Source organism: Suricata suricatta, chromosome 8, assembly GCF_006229205.1.
Source record: "Suricata suricatta isolate VVHF042 chromosome 8, meerkat_22Aug2017_6uvM2_HiC, whole genome shotgun sequence".
NCBI lineage: Eukaryota > Metazoa > Chordata > Mammalia > Carnivora > Herpestidae > Suricata > Suricata suricatta.
Window position 1 is genome coordinate 52,568,319 of NC_043707.1, and position 18,230 is coordinate 52,586,548.

At 35.5% G+C, this 18,230-nt stretch overlaps 1 protein-coding gene across 3 annotated transcripts in view; it reads right to left on the minus strand.

The window, feature by feature from the left end:
• The window catches only part of STXBP3 (syntaxin binding protein 3), a 56,895-nt gene that overhangs the window by 10,281 nt on the left and 28,384 nt on the right, over nt 1-18,230 (minus strand). For all 3 annotated transcript variants that reach the window (XR_003911901.1, XM_029948143.1, XM_029948144.1), the window contains exons 7-13: nt 17,396-17,550; nt 14,144-14,234; nt 11,310-11,434; nt 8,720-8,815; nt 8,528-8,585; nt 2,107-2,172; nt 1,245-1,325 (exon numbers count right to left, since the gene is read on the minus strand). Coding sequence is in view for 2 of the 3 variants with exons in the window: in XM_029948143.1 (XP_029804003.1) it covers nt 1,245-1,325; nt 2,107-2,172; nt 8,528-8,585; nt 8,720-8,815; nt 11,310-11,434; nt 14,144-14,234; nt 17,396-17,550 (672 nt within the window). In the remaining variant the exon portion in view is untranslated. The remainder of the gene's footprint in view (nt 1-1,244; nt 1,326-2,106; nt 2,173-8,527; nt 8,586-8,719; nt 8,816-11,309; nt 11,435-14,143; nt 14,235-17,395; nt 17,551-18,230) is intronic.

The following is an 18,230-nucleotide window of genomic DNA, read 5'->3' on the forward strand; positions in this document are numbered from 1 at the left end:
CTTTTTGAGGAAACTCCATACTGTTTTCCAGAGTAGCTGCACCACTTTGGCACAGCATTTTAATTAATTAATTAATTTAGAGGGAGAAAGTATGTGTACCTGTGCAGGCACATGAGTGGGGGAGGGGTAGAGAGATCACAAGCTGAGCCAAAATCAAGAGTTGGACACTCAACTGACTAAGCAATCCAAGCACCCCAGCACAGTACTTTAAATATATTTTCTCTTCCTTATAATTTTCTTAGAAACATTTCATTTCTCTAGCTTACAATACCATAAGGATATAGTATTTAATAAGTTGAGCATACAAAATATGTGTTAACTGCTTATGCTATCAGTAAGGCTTCTGGTCAACAGGTTATTAGTAGTTAAGTTTTGGCAGAATCAAAAGTTATATGTGGATTTTTACTGTGTGTGGGGTCAGTGCCCCTGATCCTTGTTCAAGAGTCAGAGGTGTCTGGGTGGCTCAGCTGGCTAAGCATCTGACTCTTGGTTTTGGCTCAGGTCATGATCTCACAGTTTGTTGTTTGAGCCCTGCATCAGGCTATTTGCTGATGGTGCAGAGCCTGCTTGGGATTACTTCTCACTCCCTCTCTTACTGTGAAATTACATATGGCTTGCATTCTATTTCTCTTAGCACTAAATAGTTTTGGCATTAAACTCTAAAACAAGTTAAATGTGCCAATACAATACTCAGCAGGATGCTGCATTAAATGTTGGACCTACTGGGGTGCCTGGGTGGCTCAGTCAGTTAAGCATCTGGCTTCAGCTCAGGTCATGATCTCATAGTTTGTGGGTTTGAGCCCCGCGTTGGACTCTGTGCTGACAGCTAGCTCAGAGCCTGGAGACTATTTCGGATTCTGTGTCTCCCTCTCTCTCTGACCCTCCCCTGCTCATGCTCTCTCTGTCTCTCAAAAATAAAATAAGAAACATTTTTAAAAATTACAAAAAATAAATGTTGGGCCTACTGAGAAAGGCCTGACAACAGTGCTACTCTGAAACAATGTTCTGAATACTTAAGTTATACCATTTAACCAAACACACATAATAGTAGATTAGGAGAGACTACTTACTATGCTACTTATAGCTACATTATAATGCTGGTGGATAGTGATATATTTAAATACTTCCTAGTTGAGTCCCCTTCTAAGAGAGATTCTGTGATTTAGCAAAGTTCATTTGCTGAACTTTACAAAGTTCATTCTGGAAATTTATTAGGACATACGTATTTCTCACTCTGTACATACCTGTTCACTTTTGCAGAGCTTTTCTATATTAGGCTTGAATTTACTCATGCAATCTTCTGCTAAGTTAAGATGAACGACTTGCTGAAAAACAAATCAGTCATTTAAAACATTATCATTTCTTTTTGAGCAACTGCTAATACTAAACTTGTGAGATGGGCCTGAAGAAAATTATGGGCTTGGGCAGAAAGTAGGTACCATGTAAAGCAAGGAAAATAGTTCAAGGAAGGGAAAAAAGTGAGAATTAACATGGTCCACAGGGGATAATCAACAGACAGCAAAAAACAAAAGGGTTGAATATGTGTCAGGTTTAAGAGTAATGAAAACGAAGAGAACGAAAAATAGCTAACTCCTTAAAGTCTGAATTTATATTATTGGTTCTTGATTAGGGTGTCATATGATAAAAAATGAGTTAAGATTATTCTTACAATGACTCATAAGAAAGACTGAACAGCAAAAAAAAAAAAAAAAAAAAAGAAAGAAAGAAAGAAAGTTTCCCTGCCAACCTGGCTTCACTGCTCTCACCTACTAACACATAACTATTAAAGAACCAAGTAGAGCGACAACCACTGGTCAATCCAAAATTAAATTTTCTTTTTAAGGTGATAACTACAAAATTCTCTGGCTGTTCAAGACAAAGGTATAAAAAGTTGAAGCTGGATCTGGATGAATCTAGATTGTATACAGAGAACACTACAGAGAAGCTTGAATATTTGGAATATTTCCTAGACCTAGAATAAAATTTTAGAGGATAACTAACACCACTATCCCATGACACCCACTACTAAACCTGACTATAGAACTGGACAACTAACAAACTAAAAATGATCAAGTGTCTCATGTCCAATACTGCTTACTTACTTACCTTAGTAATCTGTTTACGGAAATGGGGCATCTTTTTCATCAGTTGTGCAAGAGCACTAAGTGATGTCTAGAAAAAAATCAAACATCTTTATAGCAAACTTATAATTCTGGTATTCTATATAACAATTTTTAAATCTTGTAGTTTTATTGTTAATTTTCTAAATATTTGGCAAATTAAAAAAAATTCAAAAGTCTTCCAGTTTCAGTCACAATAAAGTAGCTAATATCAAAGTTATTCTACCTCCCCCCCCAAAAATTGAATTGGACAAAATAAATAAGACAATAGCTCTCAGGCAATGGCTAAGAAAAACTGTTCACAGCTAAGATATGAAAGCAGAAGAAAGCAAAGAAGGTGATCCCTGCACTCACCCTAGCTTTTTCTTGGGACACTTTTAAAAACATGGTGGAAGGAAAGAGAATTCAAGTAAAATCACTAGTTTCTCCAGGCAGAGGAAAAAGAGGTCAAAGTTTGGGGCTGGTGAGATAGGGTTTGGGGGGCAGGGTGCTAGAGAAAAAGAGCCAGTCACAACATAAGTCAAAGATATAACTCAAAGACAGGTTGCCTTTGGATCCCTGGCAAACACTAACCTGTACAGGTAACGAGCAAAACTTTTAAAGGCCTAACACAGAGGGACACGTGGGAGGCTCAGTTGGTTAAGCATTCAACTTTGGCTCGGGTCATGATCTCATGGTTCGTGGGTTTGAGCCCCATGTTGGGCTTTGTGCTGACAGCTAGCTCAGAGCCTGAGCCTGTCTTTGGATTCTGTGTCTCCCTCTCTCTCTGCCCCTCTCCTGCTTGCATTCTGTCTCTGTCTTTCAAAACTAAATAAAACATTAAAAAAAAAAACTTAAAAAAAAATGGCCTAGCACAGAACAACCGCTGGGTGGCTAAATGCTAAACAGAGATTTCAGATGGGTCTTGGTGCTAAAATACTGGCATTCTCTAATCCAAAGAAGACAGTGTTGGGGCACCTAGGTTGCTCAGTCAGTTAAGCGTCTGACTTCGGCTCAGGTCATGATCTCATGGTTCGTGGGTTCGAGCCCCATGTTGGGCTCTGTGCTGACAGCTAGCTCAGAGCCTGAGCCTATCTTTGGATTCTGTGTCTCCCTCTCTCTCTGACCCTCCCCTGCTCATGCAGTCTCTCTCTCTCAAAAATAGATAAAACATTAAAAAAAAAAAAAAAGAAGACCGTGTTAAGGAAACATCCCCAGAGATTAAGTTCTAGGCCTATGTCTCTGAACTAAGGAAATATGCTCCCCATAACAGTGCCTGACATGAAGTCTCATCAGAATTAAGGTTATTCATCAGCAGATTAAATACCTGTCAGAACAGAACTCAATACTCTTTGAAGAGAAAACATCATCTAGAGCTTCTGTAATATGTTATCTGCGATGTCCAACAAACATTAAAATATTGCTGGACATACAAGACAAAAAAAAAAGTGATCAATACTGAAGTGATAGTCAATAAAAGTAGACCCAAAACCAAGAAGATGCGGTATACATACAAAATGGAATACTACTCAAATGTAAAAAAAAGAATGACATCTTGCCATGTGCAACATGGTTGAATCTATAGGGTATAATGCTAGTGAAATAAGTCAGAGAAAGACAAATATTATATGATTTCACTCATGTGGAATCTAAAAAAACAAAAGAACAAAGAAGAGACAAACCAAAAAACAGACTCTTTTAACTACAGAGAACTGATGGTTACCAGAGATGGTGTGGGTGGAGGGATAGGTGAAATAGGTGAAGGGGATTAAGAGTACACTTATCAGGGTGCCTGGGTGGCTCAGGTCATGATCTTGTGGTCTGTGAGTTCGAGCTCTGTGTCGGCCTCTGTGCTGACAGCTCAGAGACTGGAGCCTACTTTGGATTCTGTGTTTCCCTCTCTCTGGGCCTCTCCCCCACTCACCTCTGTCTCAGTCTTTCAAAAATGAATAAATGTTAAGAGTACACTTATCAAAAAACTATCGATAGAAGTCCCCTATGACCCAGCAATAGCACTGCTAGGGATTTACCCAGAGAATACAGAAGTGCTGATGCATAGGAGCACATGTACCCCAATGTTCATAGCGGCACTTTCTACAATAGCCAAATCATGGAAAGAGCCTAAATGTCTATCAACTGATGAATGGATCAAGAAGATATGGTATATATATACAATGAAGTACTATATGGCAATGAGGAAGAATGAAATATGGCCATTTGTAGCAAAGTGGATGGACCTTGAGGGTGTCATGCTAAGCGAAATAAGTCAGGCAGAGAAGGATAGATACCATATGTTTGTATTCATAGGTCTAACAGGAGAGACCTGGCAGGGGACCATGGGGAGAGGAAGGGGGAAAGAGAGCGGGGGAGAATGAGGGACACAGATCAAGGGAGACTACTGAATACTGAAAACAAACCAGGGACGGAGGGGGGGGGGGGGGGGGGGGGATGATGGTCAGGGGGGGGGGCACTTGTGGGGAGAAACACTGGGTATTATATGGAAACCAATTTGACAATAAACTATTAAAAAAAAAGTACACTTATCATGATGAGCACTGAATCATGATATGGAATTGCTGAATCACTATATTGTATACCTGAAACTAATATAACACTGTATGTTTACTATACTGGGATTTAAAAAAGAAAAAAAAGGTATACCCATGACGATCCAGATGTTGGAGTTAGCAGACAAGGAATTCAAAAATAACATATTTGTTAAAGAAAACAGAGGAAAAGATGAAGTGAATGGATGAAAAGATATAGTATTTCAATAGAAAATTAGAATTTATTTTAAAAATTCAATGGGTGTCTTGGAATTAAATGCAATATTAGAAATCAAAAACAAATTAAAAATAGAACTACCCTATGACCCAGCAATAGCACTCCTAGGAATTTACTCAAAGGATACAGCAGTGCTGATACACAGGGGCATATGTACCCCAATGTTCATAGCAGCACATTCAACAATAGCCAAATCATGAAAAGAGCCTAAAAGTCCATCAACTGATGAATGGATCAAGAAGATGTGGTTTACATATACAATGGAATACTACTTGGCAATGAGAAAGAATGAAATCTGGCCATTTGCAACAACATGGATGGAACTGGAAGGTATTATCCTAAGTGAAATCAGTCAGTAAGAGAAAGACAGATACTATATGTTTTCACTCATATGTGGATTTTGAGAAACTTATCAGAAGACCATAGGGAAGGGGAAGAGGGAAAAAAGTTACAGGGAGAGAGGGAAGTGAACCATGCGAAACTCTTAAATACTGAGAACTGAGGGTTCATGGGGGGCGTGGGGAAGAGGGGAAAGTGGGTGATGGGAAGGGCACTTGTTGGGATGGGCACTGGGTGTTGTACGGAAACCAATTTGACAATAAATTATATTTTAAAAATAAGTAAAACTATTACTGATAAGTAAAAGAAAAAAATAAAAAATATAGTGACTCCTTTACATTACTGGAGGGACTATAAAGTAGTATAGCCACAGTAGTTTGGAATTTTCTTACAAAGTTAAACATACATTCACTGTGTGACCCAGCAATCTAACTCTTAATCATTTACCCAAGTGAATGAAAACATCTTTTTACACAAAATCTGAATGTTTTATACTGGCCTTATTCATAATTGCCAAAAATTTGAAAAAAATTTCAATGTTCAGCAACTTGGGAATAGATAAAGATAAACACAGTGAAATACTACTGAGCATTAAAGTGATACATCCAACATGAATGCCAAGTGCATTATGGTAAGTGAGAAAAATCAATACTGTATTATCCCATTTAGACGACATTCTAGAAAAGGCAAAACCATAGACACAGAAAACAGATTAGGAGATCAGAATTATACAGAGAGGTTGTCTACAAAGAGATACAAGGGAATTTGGGGGAAGTGGTGGAACTATTCTGTAACTTGACTGTGGTTATGTGATCATATGAATTTGTCGAAATTAATAGAATTTTATACTATAGAGGGTAAATTTTATGAATCAATTTAAGAATAACACATACAATGGGTTTAACAGTAAATTGGTCACAAAACAGACAGAAATAGGAGACTCCAAGTCAGGTTAACAGAAAATATTCAATTAAAGTAGAGAGGGGAATATGGGGAAAAAAAGAACAGAATGTAAAAGCTGTAGAATATGGTAAAAAAAAAAAACAAAAAAAAAACCACCTCTAAAACACAAGTGAATGGAGTCCTAGAAGGAGCAGAGAAAAATTAGGAAAAACATGAGGAAATAAATAACCAACAATTTTTATAAATATGATGAAAGTTATTAATCAGTGATTTAAGAAATCCAACAAACCCAAGGAAGATAAATATTTTACACATTATATATATACATTATATACAATATACACATTATAGTAAGAAATATGATGGCTTGTTAAAAATCAAAGATAAATGAAAAATCTTTAAAAAGCCACTTTATCTTCAGGACAATAACATGACAGCTGATTTAACATAAAATACGATAGCCAGAAGGTGATGTTTTTGCGATCTTCATTGCTGAAAGGGAAACTGCTAATCTCAAATTTTAAATGTAGCAAAAGTGTAGCTGAAAAGCTTGCAAAACAAAGACATCCTCCGATAAAATAAAAGTTGAGAGAATTCATCTAGCCCTTGGAAAAACTGAAGAGTTATAAGTAACAACAGATCTCTTAATATGAGGGCAATATAAAAATCTATTGAGAAGTTAAATAATAGCATCTCAAATTTATAAGCACATGTTAAAGTAAAATACACAACAATAGCCAAAAGAAGAAGGGGGTAAATGTACTTAAAATTTTATAAGGGTTTTGAATTATCAGGACATGGTAAAAGTACACTTTAAGGTAGACTGTGATAATATAAGGATACATTTAGTAATACCCAACATAATGACTATAAGAAGGATGCTAAGAGACAAATTTATATTGAAGATAAAATGGAATAATTTTTTTAAAAAAAGACAATACATAAAGGTGACAAAAAAAAGACAAAAGGATAAAACAAATAGAAACAAATAAGATAGTAGACATAAACTCAACTATATCAATACTTATATGAAATATTTATGAACTAAATGTTCCAATTAAGAGACAAACATTGTAGGGGCAACGGGATGGCTCAGCTAGTTGAAGTTCTGGCTCTTGGTTTTGGCTCAGGTCATGATCTCACGGTTTTGTGGGTCTGAGCCCTGCATCAGGCTCTGTGGTGACAAGAGGGAGTCTGCTTGGGATTCTCTCTCTCCCTGACACCTCCCCACTTGTGCACGTGTCCTCTCTCTTTCTCTCAAAATAAATAAACTATTGTAAATGTATAAAGATTGGAAAGGATCAGGCTAAATTTCCTTTATTCATAAATAACGTTACTGTGTAATCTTTTGGAATGATGTAAATGCTCTCTATTTTGATATATATATATGGTTGCTCAATATATACTTAAGATTTGTGCACTTGGGTAAATCACATCTCAATATTAAAAAATCCAACAAGAATGCATTGATGAAATTGACTTAAATGGCTTTTTATTTTTATTTTTTTTAATATTTTTTATTTAGTTTTGAGAGAGAGAGGGAAAGAGACAAAGAGTGTGAGTAGGGGAAGGGCAGAGAGAGAGGGAGAGGGAGAAACAGAATCCAACGAAGGCTCCAGGCTTCTGTCAGCACAGAACCTGACATGGGGCTTGAACTCACAAACTGGATGATTATCACCTGAGCCAAAGTTAGACACTGACTGAGCCATCCAGGCACCTCTAATGACCTTTTAAAAATAAACCCAGGGGCGCCTGGGTGGCTCAGTCGGTTAAGCCTCCGACTTCGGCTCAGGTCAGATCTCACGTTCGTGAGTTCAAGCCCCGCGTCGGGCTCTGTGCTGACAGCTAGCTCAGAGCCTGGAGCCTGCTTCCATTTCTGTGTCTCCTTCTATCTCTGCCCCTCCCCCTTTCATGCTCTGTCTCTGTCTGTATCAAAAATAAATAAAACATTAAAAAATTAAAAAATAAATAAAAAAATAAACCCAGGGGCACCTGGGTGGCTCAGTCAGTTAAGCATCCGACTGCGGCTCACATCATGATCTCCTGGTTTTTGGGTTCGAGCCCCACATCGGGCTTGGTGCTGACAGCTCAAAGCCTGGAGCTGCTTCAAATTCTGTATCTCACTCTTTCTCTGCCCCTCTCCTGCTTCTCTTCCATCTCTCTCAAAACTAAATAAATGCTAAAAAAAAAATAAATAAATAAACCCCTCAAACTCAAATGAAACAAGACAGACAAAATGTTGCTAACTGTTGAGACTAGGTAATGGGTACCTGGTAGTTCATTTTCTCTACTTCAGTGTATGTTAGAAATTTCCCAAAATGGAAAATTAAATAATTAAACATTTTAAACAAACTTTAAAATTCATCATCATTAGTTTGAATGTTAAATAAAACTCTTATTACCTTTCCTTCTGTTGCTTTCTTTGTTGATGAAATTTCCTTCATTAGTTTGGGAATTTCCCTGTCAAATTTGAGAAAATTATTTAGATTTCTAAGGTCTAACTCTTTACAGAAATATTTTAAGATTACAAAATGTATTTTCAGATACTTAGTGCCTATAAAATACAGAATAAGAATTAAAATGGTTTCACATACTCTAATACAACTGCAATATGCCGATGTCGAATTCTGACCCAGAGGTCATCATCTTCCTCAAGGACGGCCTCCTTTTCTTTCCCATCTGTTTTGTATCTACAAGCAGACAGAAATATAAAGCTTTTGAATTATCTCCCACCTAAAGTGGAAGAAACATTTTTACAAACAATAGTTTCAAGACATAGCTCAAGAAACTCAACAATACATATATTCAATCCATTATTTCAGGATAATGAGTATCTACTCTAAACTACAGCATACTAGTATTCTTACATTCAAAATCAAAGTGCTACATCTACCAAGACATTTTTGCTTTCAAATGTTAGATTCAGTTATATTATAGAGTTTTAGTCCAGCAAAATGGTATTTTATGAAAAATTCAACGTTCTACAATTGACTCTAAGAACAAGACTGAATTTATATTAACAATGTGTTCTAACTGCTTAAAATACTATTTTGATGTGTTAATAGCCATAAGCACAACTATTAACACCTATTAAATGTCACCCCCAATGTAGTCTATTAAATATTGAAGGTGTTTCGGAGTTCACATTTTCACAAACATGTATCCAAGTATACAAATTCATAAACATGTATCATCTGTTTCTATATTCTTCCCTAATCCTATAACCATATCTCCAATGAAGAATGAGAAAGGAAATGAGAGAAAAACCAATGCAGTCATAAAAATTTTTTATTCCCTTAATGAGTCCTACAATGTGAGCAGAAATTCAAGGGGTTCATGAAATTACTCAAAATGGACTTCTTGACTGCATCCCCAAATGTAAGATCTCCCTTCTTTTTTAATGCAGATAGCCTCCTTCTATCTGCAGAGCTAGGGAGATTCAATCATCTTTGGAACTGTCAATTTCCTGAGCCAAGATTAGGAAGGACAGCTTTGGACTTCACCAGCTTTAGACTGTAGATAATAAATGTAGATCTCTACTGTATGAATATAATCCCATTCCTGTAGCTCCAAAAATTATAGGCCCCACCTATAAAACCATTTACCTATGTAGTCTTAATTAATTGCAGATACCCAAAGGTAGAGAAGGACTGTGCTTAATCAGAAGACACATTAAAGACAGAGCAACCTATTTGCCATTTAAAAAATCACTCTGTACTTACATAATACCTTTAACTTTGGATTTATAAAGATTAAAACAGCAAGCCTGATAATACTAAAGATGATGACAACCCCATTTTAAGAGTACATTTACAGAAATTACCAATATAAAAAAATACGGATACTCTGAATTTCCTGCTTTGTACTGTCTCCATTAACAATTGTAATGGAGCACAAACCATAGGGAGTTCAAACTTTCATCTCATCTTATTCCTGGACTTTTTTGATTCCTAAAAAGTATCACTGGCTTGAAAAAAAAAAATAGATCTCTCCCTTATTCTTAAAAAAATTAAAACTTTCTTCCCTTGCCAGCAAAGCTAAGAGGGATAAATATTTTAAATACTAGGTTAGAACTGCCTGAAATGTCTGGAGCCAAGTCCTTCAGTGTCTCTTAGTTTCATTCCTTTCTAGTCTCTGGGGCAGTGCAGGTTTACAGACTAAAGGACAACAGAGGTAAACAGTATTAATCTCTTCTGAAAATTCTCAATAAACTGTTTGAAACTACTTTTATATTAGAAAAATAAGCTATATTGGTTTCTCTATGTCATCAGATGTAATAAATTACATGAGAGAAATTCAGAAGCCAGGATTTGACCAGAATGCAAATAAGCACACAATAGAAAATATATAAAATACTTACAATAAAAAAGAGCTTTTTGATTTATTAAAATTACTGATTTTAAACATTTCAGAAAACTAATTTTCATTTCAAGTAGTAAGTCTTAGCTGAAAAATGCCAATTTGGACGTAGAGATATGACATCAAATAACATGAAATATATCTAAGTCTGTATATTATATATATATATATTTCATGAAATATATCTAAGTCTGTGTATATATGTATATATATACACACACACACACTCATAATGACTCACAAAAATACAGTAAAATTGTTCCCTAATAGAAAAATTATTTCACTTTTCATTTAGCTATTTGGCCTTACTTTTGAAGTAAATATGCTTATTTATATCAGAATTAAGTCAATAGGTACCAAATTAATAAAACTATGTCTATTCTCAATAGCTATCCTATTCAGTTTTCCAGTCTTCTAATCTTAAAGATATTATATTGACAAGACATACACACAGATACCTTTGGGTGTGTGATTCAGAATAATTATAGCCTAACAAGTTTGAATATGGTTTCCACGTCAATAAATACAGTAGTGGGCCTGGTATTTACTCTTAACATAAGTCCAAATTCCACTGGTTTAAATGTAGTTTTGTTGTAGACAGTTAAGGAAGCAACTACCATAAAAGCTTCAGAGCAGTCAAATTACCCATTAACTTACAAGGTCAAGGTATTTAATACATTATGACTACAGGGATAAGAGAATAATAAAGTTTCTGAATAACAAAGGTAGAGGGGCTTCAGCTTTCCAGTGCCTACAGTCATTAAATGCTCATATCCTCTATGTTCTTTGTATATGCCCTTTATATGCCCTTCAAGATATACTTGCTTGTATGTATCATTCTCAATTGGCAGCAGATCATATGCCATTGCCTGAAAGGTCAGTTCATGAAGGACAGTGGACACAGGATCAAAGCCACGATCAATTATTATGAGCTGGGAATGAGTTTTACCCTGGAATAACAAGATAAAATTATCTTCAGAAACTTCAATTTGTGTGAACACCTTGTTAATAACTCAGAAAACAAAAGCAGACTCTCCCTAACTTCCGTCTCATTCTCAAGAACGTCAAGTTCTATTAAAATAGAAAAATTGGAGTGGCACAATACGGGGAAAAAGCAAGACTACAAAACTGAAAACTTAGATTAAGGGGCTAAATTCAATATTACAACATTGTGAAAATTTGTTTTAAAAAAGTAACATCTGCCTTGCACTAAATCCATTTTCTTAGGAATTCAGCTCCATAAACAATAAAACTGATATAAATTATAAACAACAGTCATTACTTCGGCTCTTTGTATTACACATGTGCTAAGCAAAAAATATATATGTAATTTAATTCTTATAACAACCTGTGAGGCAGGCATTATATCTCTCTATGACGACGGCATTAAAGCTTAAAATCCAGTAACTTGACTAAATTACATAGCTAGTAAGCAGCAGAATGGAGATTCAAACCCATGTCAGCTTCGTTCCATGCCTGTGCTCTTCACCATTATGCTATTTAGAAGCATTATACTGATACCAGCTAAGATGGCAAATCAGAATGAAGGCCTTGTTATCATTAATTCACAAACAGCAGCAATTATTAAACAGTGAATAATAGTGCTGGGAAAAGTATTGTTAATACTAGTATCTTTCACACACTTCATTTTAGAAAATAATAAATTATTTGGATTATTATTTAAAGCAGCGAGAAATAACTCATGAGATAAATGTTTCCTATTTATTTACGTATATCATCAGATATAGGTAAATTACATGAGAAACGCCTTAAAAATTTTTCTTATTTAACCATTTACTCATTTAAACCTTGAGACAGTGGTTAAGAATACAGGCTCAGGATTCACACAGATCCAGGTATCAGTCCAGTCTTGACCACTTTCTTGCTAAATGACTTTGGGCAAATTGCTTAACTTAGCATCTCAGTATTCTCATTTGCAAAACAAAATATAACCAGAACCTCTGCTCTATAAGATTATTGTGAACATTTAACGTAGGGGCACCTGAGTAGCTCAGTTGGTTAAGTGTCTGACTTTGGCTCAGGTCATGATCTCAGGGTTCGTGCATTTGAATCCCACATTGGGCTCTCTACTGTCAGTACAGAGCCAGCTTTGGATCCTTTGTCCTTCCCCTCCCCCCCACTCTCTGCCTCTCTCTCTCTCAAAAATAAATGAACTTAAAAAAAAAAGATTTAATGTAATAACACCATAAAACACTTGGTGCCTAGTATTTAGTAAGCCTCCATACATTTAAGTTAAAAGTCCTCAAAAATACAAATATGAAAAAGATGGTGTGATTTATATCAGGGCTTAGGGTTATGACAACGGAGGAAGTATTTGACCCGAAGAGTCAGGAAACGCTTCAAAAAGAAGGTGATGCTTCATCATGTCCTCAAATGAAAGAAAAATATCAAGCATTTGAAGGATGTATAATTTCCCATACAGAAGAATGGAAAGGACAAGTTTAGGATTTTTTTGTGGATCTTGCCTTTTTTTTTTAAATCATAAAGGACAAAAGGATATTTACTAACATACCCATCATGTATCTCTTCCTTAATTCAAAACACATTGACTATTACTATGCTACACACTGAGTCACTGTCTTCATAACTACACTACAGAGCAGCTTTCACCAGACCTCTAGTAACTCTTAGAGTTGTAAACTAACATTTTATCTTTGTATATTTCCCCTTTTCACTATGCCTCTGCCAAAGAATCCCGTTATCCAAGCAACAAACTCCTTCCATCATGTTGTACTCATTCTTTAAGCGTAAGAGCCTCCTCCTCTGGGAGGCCTTACAAGACTTCAGTTAGAAGATTAAGTTACTGCCTATCTTCCACTACATTCTATGTATTATTTTTTTCATTTCACTTATTAAAGAACACTGTATCAGGGGTTTCCCTTGCCCATCTCCTCTTCTAAACTATCAAGTTTCTTTTGTTCATTTAATATGGCTTCTGAGCCCCCGGTCCCATCTCCTTCAGTTTCCTCAGACTCTTCATTTTCCAACCCAAGCCTAAATGCTGGTATTCTCCAAGACTCAACCTTAGTCTCTGATTACATTATACTGTCTTCATAAAATAATAACAGCTGCCATTTACTAACCTCCTATATGTGCTGAACATGTTAATTCACCTAATCTTCATGCCAACCAAGCAAGCTATATGTTTATCACATCCATTTTATAGATGAAAACACAACTCAGATTAAGTTGTACAAAGTCACAGAGCTGGCAATAAGAATAACTATACTTATTAAATGTTTACTCAGCAGCAAATATCATTGTAAAAACTTTAAAAGTTATAACACATTTAACCCTCTACTTTATAAAATAGGTATTCTTATTATCCCCATTTTACAGTTTAAGAAAACTTAGGCACAGAGATGTTACATGATTTACCCAAACTGACATATCTATGAATTAAAAATGGCAGAGCCAGGGCTTGGACACGGTGCTTACTTCAAAACCTATGTCTTCCCCACTAAACGACACTATATTAAGGTTCACACTACCATCTATATTAATTATTCTTAAATCAGTACTGGGGATCTACGTTAATGATTCCCCAATCAACACTGGAAAATGAACAGGAATTTTCTGATTTATGAAGAAATAAGACAGACTTTGTTCATAATTGCTATTTGCCTTTTATATATTACCTTTATTAGGCTCTTTTCATCAATCTTGTAGTAGTTTTCAAGCTTTTTTTCAACAAGCTGGGCAAGCTTACTGGCATTATCTAGAGGTTTACTATAAGTGGAAAAAATGTTCAATTATTCTTCTTTCAAAGCACATGTTATAATATCATAAAGCTGAATTATTAAATTAAACCACATAATTTATTAAAAATTTTATAAAGACAGGAAACTTCAAATAATACATCAAATATAATATTATACCAATTTGTCTGGATTTTAGAAATGCAAACTTTATCATATGTGCTTCAGATTTTCTTAAAGAAAATAATACATTATAAATAAAACTGCAGTTCCCTTTATTTCCCTCCCAATTCCTAATCTTCTCTTCTGCCTCTCTCTACTTTCAGTAGCAACCACTGACATGAATTTGGTGTGTATTCTTCATATCAATGCTGTTATATGTATTTACTATTTTATAAATGTTTAACAGTATATGTTATATATGTTTGATATCTATGTTGACACAGATATCAAATTCATTCACTTTAATTCTACACAGTTTTCCATCATATGATTATATTGGATTCTATGTATTCATCCACTTAAAGATGGACTTTCTAATTTTTTTTAAGGTTTATTCATTTTTTCAGAGACAGCGTGAGTGGGAGAGAGGCAAAGGGAGAGGGAGACACGGAATCTGAAGCTGGCCCCATCCTCTAAGCTGTCAGCATAGAGCTGGACGTGGGGCTCGAACTCACCAACAATGAGATCATGACCTAAGCTGAAGTCAGATACCCAACCAACTGAGCCACCCAGGTGTCTCTTAAAGATGGACATTTAAATCACTCTCAATTTTATAATATTTTGAACAAAACTGAAACAAATATCTTTGTAAATATATTTCCATGTATGTTTTTCTACATCTAAAAGTAGAATTGCTGAGTTATGAAGAACATTTTTACTTTTCTAGATATTAGTGTATTACTCTCCCAATGAGTTGACCAATTATCCTTCCTGAATGAATTTGAGATTTCCCAATGTGCTAACATTTAATCAGCTTTCCAATATAATCTTTTGCATAAAATTTTGTATATCACTGTCTTCTAGAATGGTAAATCATAGTCTAAATTACGACTTCATGACCATTGGCATTAGTGTAACTTCTGAGTCTATAGGAAAAAATGTTGTAAAAGCCTCCTCAATTAGCACACCAATCTCAAAAATGGAGGGTCTCATTGTGAGGGCTCCAAAGAGTTAGAGACTCTTTAGGTTTTATACCTCAAACATAAAGCAACAACTATAAAGAATAATTTATTACATGTTTAGCTTTAAAATATTTTCATAAGGAAACAATTTTATGTCAGAATTATACTTTAAAAGTCCGTAAAACATAAAGGAAAGCTTTGAGAAATTACAAGTAGGATTTTAATGTAACTTAAACATAAAGTACATGAATTTGAAACTAAACAGCTCCGCCAACAAACTTGACAAATGCAAATGTTTAAATTAAAGAAACTTTAAAAAAAGAAATGAGTGATACTACTTACTAGTAGTACCATAGTATATTTACTACCATCTTACTAGTGTCATGCACGATTACGAATGCTTGACAGAGTTCTAACAACTTAATAAGGTGGGTACTATTATCATTCTCATTTCATAGATAAGAAAACTGAGGGCAGAAGGGTCACACAGCTAGTAATTAGCAGAGATTAAAATCCAAGCTGTCTGGGTACATACAACAATATGGATGACTCTCAAAACATAATGTTGAACAAAGAAGGCAGAAACAAAAAATATCATATGATTCTATTTTTACCAAGTTCAACATCAGGTAGAACTAAAATACATGTTAGAAGTCAGGATAGTAGGGGTGCCTGGGTGGCTCAGTCAGTTGGGCTTCCGACTTCAGCTCAGGTCAGATCTCACATTCGTGGGTTTGAGCCCCACATCAGGCTATGTGCTGACAGCTAGCTCAGAGCCTGGATCCTGCTTCTGGTTCTGTGTCTCCTTCTCTCTCTCTGCCCCTCCCCCTCTCATGCTCTGTCTCTCTCTGTATCAAAAAATAAATAAAATATCAAAAAATTAAAAAAAAAAAGAAGTCAGGATAGTAGTGAACATAAGGGAGAAAAAAGGGGGTGGTGGTCAAGAAGGATCATGAGCAGAACCTTTGAGATGCTGTTTATGTTCTATTTCTTGACCTTGGTAGGGTTAGAGGGGTATGTTCACTTTGGAATGATTTATCAAGCCATGTACATATAATTTATGCACTTTACAGTACATTTTATTTTTATTTTTATTATTAAAAAATTTTTTTAATGTTTATTTATTTTTGAGAGAGACCAAGTATGAGCAGGAGAGGGGCAGAAAGAGATAGGGAGACAGAATCCAAAGCAAGACTGGAGCATAAGAGCCTGAAGTGGGGCTCATACCTGTGAACTGTGAGATCATGACCTGAGCCAAAGTCAGGTGCTTAACCAACTGAGCCAGCCAGGCGCCCCACAGCAAATCTTATTTTTAAAAAAGAAGCAAATAAAGGTACACAGTATTAAATTCAAACGTTAGCTCTTAAAAAACACACACACACACAAACAGAATATCTATTTAGAACTGCCACTTGGGGGTGCCTGGCTGGCTCAGTCAGTTGAGCCTCTGACTCTTGATTTCTGCTCAGGTCATGATCTTGCTATTCTTGAGTTTGAGCCCTGCGCTGGGCTCAGCGTTGACAGCAGGGGGCCTGCTTGGGATTTTTTTTCTCTCTCTCTCTCTCTCTCTGCCCTCCCCGCTCACTCTCACACTCTCAAAATAAACAAACATTAAAAAATACATATTTAAGGGGCACCTGGGAGGCTCAGTTGGTTAAACTTACAACTATTAATCTCAGCGCAGGTCATGATCTCACAGTTCATGAGTGTGAACCCTGCATCAGGCTCTGCGCTGACAGTGTGGAACCTGCTTAGGGTTCTCTCTCTTCCCTTTCTGCTCCTCCTCCCCGCTCACACACTCTCTCTCAAAATAAATAAATAACAATTTTTTAAAAAGTGCTTGCAAATTATATCAAATATAAGCTCTGAAATTTAGTAACAAGAGTCTATTAGTTGCTTGGAAATTTCAACTTTAAATGTTAAATCTCCTATTGGAACAACATAATTTTACATGAAGTTTGCAAAGTAAACTCTGCAAACCAATACACTTAAGCATAGAGACATTACTTTCCTGTATACTGGAGATCAAACGGAAAGCATAACATATAGACAGTATTTAGTGTCTTACCTTTTGTATCTTACTCCAGGGTTTTCATCCAGGGTAGCACATACTGTAACTATCTGTGCAGCCATCGCTTCCATAACAGAATCTTTTCCATTTGCATTACTAGGGTCTGGACTGTAACAGTAATAGAATGCATCTGGTACATCAAGAGTATAAACCTAAGTTAGGCCCCCAAAAAAAAAAAAAAAAAAAAAGTCATACCGTGTCAACTGGTGACTTGGTTAAAAAAAAAAAAAACCAAGAAAAATGTGGCTATTATTTGGGACATTAAAAAAATTACTTGCTTAACCAGGCTGTTTCCTGAGACCATTGTGTCTTTACCTTAATTAAATATCATTTTGTCATCTTGATTTCACCCTGTATTTCTTTCCTCACTCTCCTTTTCTGCTTAGCCTACCTCTCTTCTTCAATTCTTGTTCCATACTGTACTATTTGTTTCTCACTACCTGTGCAACAGATGAAAGAATCCAAGGTAGTCAAACTAAAATAAAAATCTAATACCTGGCACAAATACCACAAAGCCAAAATTAGTCTATATATTTGACATACATTAAAAATGTTAATCCATTAGAGAATAACCTAGAAATTTTCCACAGTTGGTATGTATCTTCAATTCTTTTTTTTTCTGTTTATTTTTTAAACATATGCAATTATTTTCCATCATTTACACTACAGTAGTTACAATTACACTCCAAACAGAAAAGCAAAGTAAAAAATCAAAACCCCAACTTCTATTTCATGTAATTAGACTTATACAGAAATTAGAAGGTTAAGTAACAACTAGTTAATCACCTAATTTCACAGCTATCTGAAGTGGCAATCGTTATATAGCAGCTTA